The sequence below is a fragment of the Puntigrus tetrazona genome, chromosome 17 (genome assembly GCF_018831695.1).
Source record: "Puntigrus tetrazona isolate hp1 chromosome 17, ASM1883169v1, whole genome shotgun sequence".
In the NCBI taxonomy this organism is placed as follows: domain Eukaryota; kingdom Metazoa; phylum Chordata; class Actinopteri; order Cypriniformes; family Cyprinidae; genus Puntigrus; species Puntigrus tetrazona.
In genome coordinates, this window is record NC_056715.1 from 6,956,059 (window position 1) to 6,968,760 (window position 12,702).

Below are 12,702 nucleotides of genomic sequence, written 5' to 3' on the forward strand. Positions count from 1 at the left end.
CAAAAATCAGATCTTATGTGCAATGTAGCAGAAAGTGTGGGGGAGGGAACTAAAGGAAATCAAAATGTGCTTTATGAAGCCAATGAGAAGCCTTTCACATGCTTGCCCAAAACAGCATCATGTTGGCAAACTGGTTGGATTAAATCATCTTCCTTCAATCATAAATGGTATCATTATAAGCCAATGAGGTGCTCAATCCCCCCTAAGGAAATCTAGGTGGTCAAAAGCAATACGTCTCAGCAAAGAGATCAATGGGAATTCTAACAGAATTCATCTGGTGCCACTAATAGAAAAAACAACACATTTTTGTCTTCTAAAATTAACTGTAAATAAAAATGTGAAAAAATAAGGAGGACTGAGCACTACTATTCAACAGTTTGGGGTCAGAGAGACTTTTTTATTCAGCAGGGATACATTATATTGATTAAAACCAATAGTAAAGACATTTATAATGTTTTAAAAGATTTATATTTCAAATATATGTTCTTTTCCATGTTCTATTCATTATGTATGCTAAATTGATCATAATATTTTCCTTAAGCAACATATCAGCCAATTAGAGAGAATTAAAAAATCTTACCAACCCCAAACTTTTGAATTATAGTGTATATACACATCATAAAGAATCAAAATATATTAAATGTTGTGGTTACTAATGTGTTTGTTAATCAACCTAAACACAAAAAAAATATTCTTACCCAGAATGCACAGGACTGCAGACAGTGTTATGTGAGTGGTCCACTGTATCAGGGGTCCAACTGTACCGCCGCATACACTCGTTGTTGTATTCACGAGTAACAGCAAGATGCTGTAAATACATCCATATATAAAAATGTATATATAAATATTTATATGAAACAACGTTTTTGGAAACATGATGATGATGCATCTGGATGAAACATGGCTTAAAACGGGACAATCACCAAGAAAAAAAAGCAGATGGAGGCGGAGCAAACCTCTCTGAACAAACAAAAACACACAAATACAGATGAGCGAATAAATGAAAAAAAAAGTGTGTTTGTATTCTGAGTGTTTCGTTCTGATGGAGATAGATGATCTAGCATGGCCACGATCAGGGACCTGTACCTTATTCTGAGGGTCCACCATGTAGGAAATATCTTTAAATACACCCTGAAGCCAAACAAAGAGAGAGAAAATAGATATACTGTGAAGTGTTTCTCTCACGTTGTTTAAAACTTTGTGATATGACCAAACCCAAATTAAACACTTGAAAGAATCCCAAAAATTACTTTATCAAAAATAAAAGCACTTTATTATGCAGTACTGCACTCTTCCATGTTCCCATGAACAAGGTCATATACTTCACTCTAGAGGCAATACTGACCTCATAACAGTTATTTTTTAGTAAAGATTAATGGCTTTGTTTTCATTTAGCATGTATATGAAGCATCAATTAAAAAATTAAATAAAATTAGTCCACCAGTAACTACATCTCTGTTTTCTTTAAGAACTGAACAATTGCAGGAGTCTAGTCTGAATACTGGAAAGAGCAGGAAAGCACAAAATGGAAAAGCCTGACAGAGTCCAAGTCTGACTCTCCATCATGCTCACTCTCTTTGTCCTTCTGCCCAGTGTCTATCCAACTGTTTAAGGATAGATCGAGGTCAAGCATTTTCGATTTATAAATGTACCTTTAAATAAACTCTTGACTTGAGACTTGTAGTCTAATAAGAGTTTATATAAAGGTACTTTTAGAAAACGAAAATGCTTGACATATTTGGAAATGAGAATGTGACTCTGGACAGAACAGAAGAGTGTGTTTGTGCTGAGGCTTTTGTAAACCTCATGGGATCCAAAAAAAATACATTTTGCTGTGTTTTAGAAAGTTCTGACTGGACTTTGTGCAATTGTAGGAAGAAAGCCAGAGAATAAATGGAATTAAAAAAATAAATCTATGGCCTTTTTTGTGTACGGGGTTAAGGTGAATAAATTCTTCATTTATTTTTTGTATGTCAGCTAATTTCTAGTGCTGATCAGTCCATGTTTTTTCATATAACGGTGCAGTGGCCCACACACAAAACATGTATTTGCCACATCTGTGGCAAAATACATCATATTTTTCAGTACCGAATTTAATTAAATTTATGTTTTATGAGATTTTCACAATACATACCATTTCAAAGCTGCTTTATGGTTTCTACATTACAGAGGTGATTGTCCAAGTAATGCTTATACAGCAGAAATGTACAATACTGAATAAATGAAGTATATTTACAATCAATTCTAAACAGCTATTATTATTAAGTAAACCTGATAAAATGTGTAATGATATATATAAATATTAAGAAAGTGTTAAGAAAACACTGAACTGAATTGAAGTTGAAAACAAGAATATTGAAAACACATAAACTAATCAAATAAAAGCACAACTAAAATTAAATATAAATTTGTTTAAATTAAATATAATATAAATTAAAATATAAAAAGATAATTCAATGTATTTATATATAATAATAATAATAATAATAATAATACACATAATACACTTATTATGAATCTAATTTCTTTACTTCATCCACCATTTTTGATGTATTCATGTATTCTGGGATTGCCATCATTACTAAGGATAAAGGCACCTTAAAATGCTGCCTATGAAGAAAGCTAACTAGGGTTTGTAACACCACAGTAGTGTATGTGCTTTCTGGAAGTATGGTGCAGAGTAAACACAGCCGCTTTTCCACCTTTACGACAAACTTTTCTAAGAATGGTAAGAAATAGATACAGTTACATTTCCACTTGAGCTTGGTTCAGCATGGCACGATTACAAACTATTCTCAGCCCAAAATCTTCAGCATGGTTGGCTAACAGTGCTGAACTGTGTTGGTAAACTGAGTGCAGTGACGTTGCCACTCGGGATTGGTCACTTGTTGGTTGCCTGGCTACCAGCTTCCCTCTTTAGCTAGCATAGTGTGCTATTTGAGTGAAGTAAACAGAAATATCTGATCATTCTCCATTAACACACCCACTATTTACATCTCATACTATCTGTAAACACTTAAGTTACCAAGGCAACAGCTGATGCATCTGGATTACAAGCTCTGTTATCGAACCCGCAGTAGAAAATTAAACCATTCCCGTAACCGTATATGCCTGAGAAAACTATAAAGCTATAATAACGGTTTGGCCCGATGGTGGACAAGCGGCTACAGCACAGAATAAAAACAAGACAGTGAAAGCCACAGAGTGGGTGTTCTTACCGTGTCTTTGGTGGGTGCCAGTATCTCTTCAATCATCATGCTGTCCCGAGCGAAGGAGCTTCTGTTCAGAGTGTTGGACCTGTCTGAGCTGAAGGAGCGCAGACTGGAGTGTGTAAGAAGTTCACACAGGTACAAGCAGACACAGACACACAGGAAAGCGAAAGACGCACAAAAAGGGACGAACGAACATAAACAAAACAAAAACACAAAAATTACAACATGCAACATCCAGGGAGAACAAAATTAAACCTTTCACAGAGGAGAAGAGAGAAGGGGATATCTGATGGACAGAGAGGAGGGAGTACAAAGAAAACAAAAGAGATGTTCTATGGGCAACATTACTATAACAATAACATTAAAATTATTTAATCAGATACATTGGTAACACTTTATTTTACAGACCAATTGTCACTATTGACTACTTGCTTATTAGCACATCTATTTCTAGCATATTAGCAGTTTATCAGCTCTTATATAGCACACACTAATGACTTATTCTGCATGATTATATTTTAGATCTGTTAATCCTACCCTACTTAAACTTAACCACTACCTTACTAACCATTAATAAGCAGTAAATATACAGTTTAAGGAAAACTCTTAGCTAATAGTAAAAATGCGTTCCCTACTTTAGTGTTACTGATACAATACAAAAAAGTACAACATCACTAACACTTTTAGGTTTTGATATGTGCCATGGTTTAACACTTATTGCGTCTGGTTTTGAAAAAGCTATAATCCATGAGGAACAGCACCACTTATAAACTGACACTTTGAATAAGTATTTTTCAGCTCAGATCAAATTTACGACTGTGAGAGTGTGCGCCCTTCTGCAGTGCTCTTAGAAATGCCTGGACCTCTGCAGGACAGCAGTCTTGGGTTGGCTGCACGGTGTGTGTATGAGAGATTGAAAATTCTGCAGCAATCAGCAGGATTTAAAGGTACAGTACTGAAGGCGTACACAGCAGAACTGCACACGAGAGTGTGTTTATGAAAGAAACAATGTCGGTTTGTGAGCTAGTTTTTGGATGAATGAGTTTACAACTCTCTTCCTAATTCTCCCTCTCATCCTTTTGCACTTCATTTTCATTCGTCCTGATCTGCATTGTTTTTATGATTCTGTAGCATTAAAGCAGCCGACTCACCCTTCTCTGCAGCACACTCTCTTCTCGTTTTCATCCTCTGCATTAACTTATCTTTTTTTCCTATTTTTTCTTCATTATTTTATCTTTTTTTTTTACTTTGCTATGCATGAATGATCTCACTGTGAACAGAGCCAGCCAAGGATGTATCATGGCTCTGTGTGCATTTGAAACAAAATTAAGAGAAATATTTGTTCTCTCAACCTACAACCTAAGCTATAATGCCTAATCATATGCGTCCTACCTAACATTCTGCAAACTAGCTGTGTGAATCCATCCTCTCTGTGCTTCTCTACACACCAACAGCGATCTAAAATTAAATAGCGATCATAATCAAACAAGCTCAGAACACCATCTCTATTTTAAATTTTTGCAATAAAATTGCCCTCCAATCAATGCGGTGACTAATGGTCAATTAAATGTGCCGTCAGCGATGTGACAGAGTAATTGGCTTCAACTGCTGACTGATCAGCTTGAAGCTTTTGTCCCTGGATGTTACATAGAGCACCACACAACTGAAACAATAGCAAAACACAACATATATGAACACACACCATGCTACACAAAAACTGACAAAGCAACCAAAACATAACAGTTAGCACATTAATCATTAAAAATTTCAGACATCAGTAACATCTAAAACCACAATATTTCACAACACACAACTACTGCCCACTTTTCCTGTTGTTTTAAAACACTCCTCACATCTTTTGCATTTATAAACCGCCTTCAAAAATGTTCCGTGGCTTTTGTGAGATCGATAAGAAGCGTGTTTGGCTTCGGAGCCAGATAGAACAAATAAAACGTCAACGCAAGAGAAGTTCAGAGACCAAAACTCCAGTTGAGATGCATGAATTTGTTCTATCAGGCCGAGGAGCTCAGGCCTCAGTGTATGAAAGGGATGAGACTCCACAGAAACGCACTGCACCAGATGACACAGTGGAGCGAGGCATGATGGGAGTTGTAGTACGTATGGAAAGGGGCAGAGACAGAAACAACAGCTACGGAGAGAGAAGGCGAAAGGCACAGAGAGGGAAAGGCAGAGAGAAAGACATCACTCTTACCTTATCCTGGGGCTAGAGAAAGTGAGAGAAGCCAAGAAAGAGAAAAGAGAGTAAAATGTACTGAACGTGGCAGAAGCAGTGAGAGTTAAGCATGGCACTGAGGCTCTGCCACAGCATGTGTTGTGCTCCTAGACAGGACTGGGTGCGAGTTTGGTAAAAACAATCAACATCAGTAGCCCTATGTAAGAGCAAACAATGCCAGGCTGATGTTAACAAAACAAAGAGGCAGAAAATATGAAGCTCTGTAGGGTAGAATATCATCCACAGATCATCTAAATTCCAACAGTAAAAATCCAAACAGCAAAAATATTTCTAAAAGGAATGAAAACTTATTTTCAGACATGAAACTGTGTGTCTTACCTTGGCTAAGCAGCTGGGATACTGAGTACTTTGCAAATGACGTAATTATACCAATAATCTATACAGCTAATTTGACTCACATTTGACTATTTAGTGCCTCTTGTGCCAGAAAGCCGCAGTGTCGATATCCAAATGCAGCAAACCATAAAGCTAATTCTTCCCTTTTGAGCTACACTAGAGGTCTGAGCACAAAACTGAAATGATCGATCATAACTAAAGGCGATGAAAGACTGAAGGTCTGCATCCATCAGATCACACCTTCACATTCACACAAACAGAATCACGTACTTTTCACGGACTTTGTCACTCAGCGTTCCCTTCCCTGTGATGATGTAATTGTTTTCAGTCATTTATTCCCTGTCCTCGAACGCTATAACCACTGGCACACAAAAGCTAGCCAATCAGAAGTCACTGTTCTTTATAACAAGAACAAATCAGGCTCCATTGTGCCACATAATGCTCGCATGGCAAGAGTGGTACCTTTCCATCCTGACCCACCTCTCCCTCACCTGCTCTGCTCATCATCCATCAGCCACGATAAACAAATAATGACCTTATAACTGAAAGAACGGGATGTACTCCACAGATGTGCCTTAAACGTTTCTCATTAACTTACAATGGTAACATAAGGTACTACAGGGTACCATTTTAGAAAAGCATTATACTTTTAGGAGTAAAACAGCATTTTAGATATAATAATATAATTTTGTGATCTGCAGGGATTTACACTTGGTCACTTGTATTATTCCTAATCAGATAAACATATATATATAAACATAAATAAAGGATGTGATTACAAAACCAACTTAGGAGAAGAAACAAAACACATCTTGGCCAATAGAGCTGAGCGGTATGATGATATGCACTGTGATGATATTATAAAGTGTCTACTGTAAGAGAGGCTTTGCTATATTGTTTATTTTGCGGTATGTAAATATACATCTGCATTGCACAGTACTCTTTATGGTTGTTGATGCATAAGAGTGATAAAAACATGCACGAATGAGAAAATACAGAACAAGATATGCATCATGTTAAATACAGCTATTAAGCACAATAAGTCATGAAAAAGAACTCAATTTGTTCATATTGTCCATCAATATGAGCCAGCATCAATGCATTAGGTTGTACAGGCCACATATAAACATTACATAAAAAATTTAAATTTCAAGTTAGAAAACGGACACCCAAATGCATAACAAATATGATTAAACAAATGCATGAAGTGACCGAGCGTCCTGTTCTTTCTTGAAGCTAAGATAAACTTAGTCATCAGCAGAATCTATTATCTGACAATATGTTTCATTTATTTTATATCTTGTGCATATATCTCCGTTTCAAAATCCTTTGTAACTTTAAAACATTTCATTGTTTTTGTATTTGATAAAAACCAGAGGCAGAAACTACAGTTATGAAGTCTGCAAAAGTTGCTAAGCTGTAAAGCATAGGTTTTGGCTGAAGTGGCATAGCTGCATGATGTAACCTCTTTTAAAATATTAAATACTGTTAAATATTAATGTTTGCACTAAAAGTACTACAGGTGTTTTTCTGTTATTTGCACAACAATTTCTCATAGGTTTTTCCTGTCATCTAAAAACACTTGTGTCATGCACCCTTTAACTTGAATGACACATGGTGAGTTGAATTTGTATAGTGAGAACAGTTTCCAGAAAACTAAAATCCCAGTGTTTATTTGCAGTAAACAAGAGGAAGTGAAGACTGACAGCACTGAATGTACAAAGAATCTGACCAGGATTTAACTATCCCTCATTCCTCATCTGTTTTCTACCATCCTTCTATTCATTAAGAACTTTTATTAATGCAGACCAAAAGCCAATACACAAAGAACATAGTAATGCTTTTATAGTACACCAGTAGATCACCACAACCTAAGCCTATCCAAATGATCATCCATCTAAACACCTCCAAATAGCCATCTGCTCATGCCGTTATAACCTGCAATACATATATTTGCCACTCATAGAGAATCAGCATAAGATATAAACAGCTTCACAAACAAGCAAGCACTAAAATATGTAAATGAGTTCTATTACCTGGCAGAGCGGGCTCCAATACTGAAACCCATGTACCCCTCCTGTGGCAGGGAGTCATCGCCCAGCTCCCTCAGATCCTGTGGCCGAAGATACTTCTCAGTCTCGCCGGTCATTGCATCTTCACCTGCAGGGATAAGACAGGCCAAAGGTGAGCTCACTTGAAGGTGAACTGGTAAGGTGACCTATCAGCAGCTGCGGCAATTAGTTCCCCGACGCTGCTCTAATTGAATAAAACCCAAAGCGATTTACAGTATTTTTATTGCCAAGACAGTCTTGCTAGGGCAATCAGAGGTTAAGTGTCTTGCTCGAATGCACAATGGTAATAATTTGTAACTCATCTCATGTGGGGTGAACCAACCGGATCACACTGTCTTCTTGCGTCACGCAACATCCAGCACTCAGCTTCTAGATTATTAATCGATGTCATGTAACACCTGGGTGTTTTTCTGTCCCACCCTGAATAACAGAAACTCAGGTGGCGATATTTCACTGACATATAGAAGAAACGTTCTGCTGCATCAGACACCACTGCATCTTCTGCTACGAAGCAAGTTTCAATCTCACCCCCAAGAGTTTCTTAAACCTGATTAAACAAAACACCTAAAACCAGCAAAGGCTGGTTGGTTTGCTAGTTTCTCTGCATGGACTGTTTGGACCACTTTCATGCAGGTCAAACTGGGACACCAGCATAAACCATGTAAGACCAGGAAATCACTTGAATTTCGTGACTTTATTGCATAATTATAACAAACAAACAGTTAAAAGTCACCTAAGACGGTTTGCTAGTATGTCGAGTAGTTAAATGTGACCCTGAACCACAAAACCACAAGTCACATATGTATATTTGTAGCAATAACTAAAAATACCTTCTATGAGTTAAAATTAACAACATAAATGTATTTTTATATGATCACTTTATTTTTGATTAGTAATATGCATAACTAAGAACTTCATTTGGACAACTTTAAAGCTGATTTTCTTAATATTTAGATTTAGATTTTTTTTTTTTTTTTTTTTTTGCACAGTGGAATTCCAGATTTTCTAATAGTTGCATCTCAGGCAAATATTGCTCTATCCTAAGTAGAAAAGCGTATTTATTCAGCTTTCAGAAGATGTATAAATCTCAACTGAAAAAAACTGACCCTTAATGCTGGTTTTGTAGTATGCAATGGGTTTTTGTGCACTTTTAAGATGATCAGACAGACTAAACTGCCTATTTAAACCTGCAAAGTTGAATAAAATCATACATTCCAGCGGTTTTTAAAATAAAGCACTTCTAAAAAAGCAAAGGATGCATTAGCTGTCCACCAAGACACTTTGTATAGCGCCGTTGGTAAACAGCTCCATAGGCTTCAATCGTTATTTTTTATAAGACAAGGACTCGCCTATGTTGCATAAAATGACGTCTAGGTAGGCAGCTCTGACGGTTTTGAAACACGGCCAACATCTTTTTCGTATCTCTCATAAACGCGACTCTCGCTCGTCTTCTCTCTCCGTGCTGCAGCCCCTCCCCTCCCGCTACTGAACTCCTCCGTTTCCCTAACCGGCTCGCTAATACCTTTCTACTCCAGTACCGACTTAATGACAACGAACAGTCATGACAAAGACTAGCAGGTCACCCTGTCTAAAAACAGAAGACGCTGTAGTTGACGCCATTCTGAGTTTCAAAAGTGCATATTTAAATAATATATCAGAGCGGCGTCCAGCCGGTGAACGCTGTATGCAGCAGAGCCCCAAAACACCGCAGTATTCTGACACAGCGACAGTCCTTCAACACTCACATAAAAGCGCTGCCATATCCCACTCCGACACCGATATATCCGTTATTAGCGTATTCCTTCGATTATTTGTTCAGTTCTTAGGTGAAGCCTGTATCCTTCTAGAAAAAGACTGATGATGAGGGCTCTATTCGGGGTGCTCATGTGAGAGTCGGTCGTCCCGAGTCGACCAGAACTCTCGTAGCACTGTGTGAGCGAGATTTACATCCGTTCATTCGCCCGGTAAAAGTTAAACCACAAGGCAGCCTGGGTCAAGCGAAGGAGGATCTACCAAAGCTGCGCTCTCACATGTCAGGGGAGCTCTGCTCTCTTTCCAATCCAGCCTCGCGCGCGCGCAGAAACAGAACAGCTCCAGTGTGTGCGTGCGAGTGTGTGTGTGTGTGTGTATGTGTGTGTGTGTGTGTTGCTAAAGATTTTGCAGGTCTAGCAGCAAGTGCAAGGTGGTAATAAGACACCAAGTACTGTCAACATAGTTCTCTCAAGAGAATGAAGGGAGTCCGTGCAAGCACTTTTCTAATATATGCTGTGCTTCTGAGGGGTCAAATATTATAAAAAAAAAAATCTCTCGATATAACCACAAAGAAACCTGTTGAATCTGTTTACATTACGTCTAATCATAGGTGTTGCCTAAATCTTATAAAGTGCTTATAAAGTTAGATGGCAACTAACAGACTCTGATAACTAAAACAAATGCATAAAATAAATATACATTTAAATCATATTTGATATGAATAATAATATTAATAAATACTTAATAGTATGTACAAAATACAAAAATGACAGTCTGTATAAATGTTGAATCTTTCTAATATAGTATTATATTTCTAAAATAGCATTCTGTGAACAGATAAATGTCTTTTCTCAGTTGATGTCAAGGTCTTCTCAGACACTCACTCAAAGTCACTATAGACTCATTACAAAGCTCTAAAGAACATTACATAACTGTAAGGAAGTTCACCCACTTCTAAGTACTGTACTGACAGTGCATACACGCAACATCTCCTTTTAAGCATGTGTGAAATTTGCTAAACTAGGCACTGTGATCTTGGATGTTCGTGGGACGCATCAGGCTTTGATATTTAATACAGGAAATATCACCATTAAGATATTAAACTGACTACATTGTGATAAAATAATGAAAACGACCTAATAAAGAGAATATTTTTAAGAGAGAAAATACAGGGTAAGAGAAATGCTGGGGTTCCCATGGCCCAGGCATTTAAAAAGTGTAATTAAATAAATAATTTATGAATAAATAATCAATATCTAGTCAAAATTAGAAATGTTGCCCTTGGTAAACAACTTTAAAAAAAAAAAAACTATAAAAATAAAAACTAAAACTAAACTAAGACTAAAATGGAAATAAAGATAAATTAAAGCAAACAGTAATATTTTAAAACAACAAAAGCTAATAAACCAACAACAACATCAAAAATTAAGCTAAAACTAAAATGAAAACTGAAAACATAAAATTATTATCTACAAATAAATAAATAACACAAAAAGGTATGATACTGAAAAGTATTTTTAAATAATATATATTATTTACGAATATATATATATAAAGAGTATTATACATATATAATACTAAAACACTGGTTAGAAAGTCCAGGAACCCTGTACGTAATTATCCTAATTAAAATCTAGAAATGCAAAAAGTTTCTGCAAGGAAGGACTAGGTTTAGGGTAAAGCAAATATAATCAGCGCAATATAAAAACAACAAATGTAGGTAGACTTCACCATAATATGATAACAAACAGCTGTATGAGTTACAAAATCAGATCAGGGATCAAAGGTGCAGTGTTCATTGCTTCTGACCGACATAAGACCTTCATGCACAGCTTGATGGGATTACACAGATAACTTCCAGGATAACCTATGGATCTATTATAGGCGTCTGCTTTTAATACACACACACACATGCACTAATGCACACTTTACCTATCAGCATACTGCTAAGCCAGCAGTTTCAACACTAGACTTCAGCATTTTACTGCTTTGTCATGTTCCAAGACTATCTCTCTATCCCTCTCCATTTTGCATGTCTCTCTCTCTCTCTCTCAGGTAGAGGGGTGACACCTGTGGGCCAAGTCAGTGTCACCTGCGGCATTGTGAGCGTATCTGCTGACACACATGGTAACCGTATACCCTCATCCATCCGAGTAACCATGGAGAGGGGTGCAATGAGGGACATCAAGCTCATGAATATTTCAGCGTTGCACCAGGAGACAAGAGAGAGAGTTTGGCATCATAGTCAACACGTGGAGTGTTTTCTTCTCCTCCTGACACCAGCTTCACTGTATCCCAGGCAACTGTATGAGTCACATACAGGCTTTTGTGGGCATCTGTTATTGTATTTCTATGTGTGACCATTTGTAAATATGTTTTTATAACTATGAAAAAAAAACTGTGTGTGAATGTCAAGTCTGCAAAGACAGGAAATCACAGCAATCACACTCTGGTTTTGTGCATACAGACGAAACACACACATAGCGCTGCAAAGCCAGGCGACAGGGAACGCATCTAAGCCGAGCGAGTGTGTGCGGGAAGCGAGGGATGATTAAAAAGGGGAGGAAAAAACAGAACTGCAGAAGTGTGTACCTTCTTCCCCATCAGCCTGAGCTTCATGATCTTTCACAGCTGTCAAACATACAGTACACAGCAATAGGTTAAATGTACACTCTCTCTCTCTCTCTCTCTCTCTCTCTCTCACACATACACTCACACACACAGAGTAATGATGGCAGATAGTGTTAGCCCAGTGATCATGGTGCAAGCTAGAGGGCAGCTGTCAAAATAACTATTTAAATATAAAATATAAACAATATTTTAACAACTGCCTCACTGATTCAGCGTGTAAATGGTCATAGCAGAGTAAAGAGTTCTTTACAGCAGTATAAACCAATATAGTTCACCAAGGATGTGTGTGTGTGTGTGTGTGTGTGTGTGTGTGTGTGTGTGTGTGTGTGTGTGTGTGTGTGTGTTTAGACCAGCACTTAGTCAGCATTACCTTCATCATCAGACATGTCGAGGAATTCATTCATGGTCTCTGGGACATTGATCTTGTGTTTCTCAGTTACAGGCT

General features: G+C 37.3%; 1 protein-coding gene across 4 annotated transcripts in view; it reads right to left on the bottom strand.

Moving 5' to 3' along the window:
• ank3a (ankyrin 3a) overlaps window positions 1–12,702 on the bottom strand; it is a 73,553-nt gene that overhangs the window by 26,824 nt on the left and 34,027 nt on the right. For 3 of the 4 annotated variants that reach the window (XR_006252971.1, XM_043262304.1, XM_043262303.1), the window contains exons 23-28: window positions 12,628–12,700; window positions 12,219–12,257; window positions 7,839–7,962; window positions 3,219–3,321; window positions 1,087–1,131; window positions 699–808 (exon numbers count right to left, since the gene is read on the bottom strand). Coding sequence is in view for 3 of the 4 variants with exons in the window: in XM_043262304.1 (XP_043118239.1) it covers window positions 699–808; window positions 1,087–1,131; window positions 3,219–3,321; window positions 7,839–7,962; window positions 12,219–12,257; window positions 12,628–12,700 (494 nt within the window). In the remaining variant the exon portion in view is untranslated. Of the gene's footprint in view, window positions 1–698; window positions 809–1,086; window positions 1,132–3,218; window positions 3,322–5,424; window positions 5,437–7,838; window positions 7,963–12,218; window positions 12,258–12,627; window positions 12,701–12,702 lie in introns of all 4 variants that reach the window. The other variant, XM_043262302.1, reaches the window with a different exon arrangement.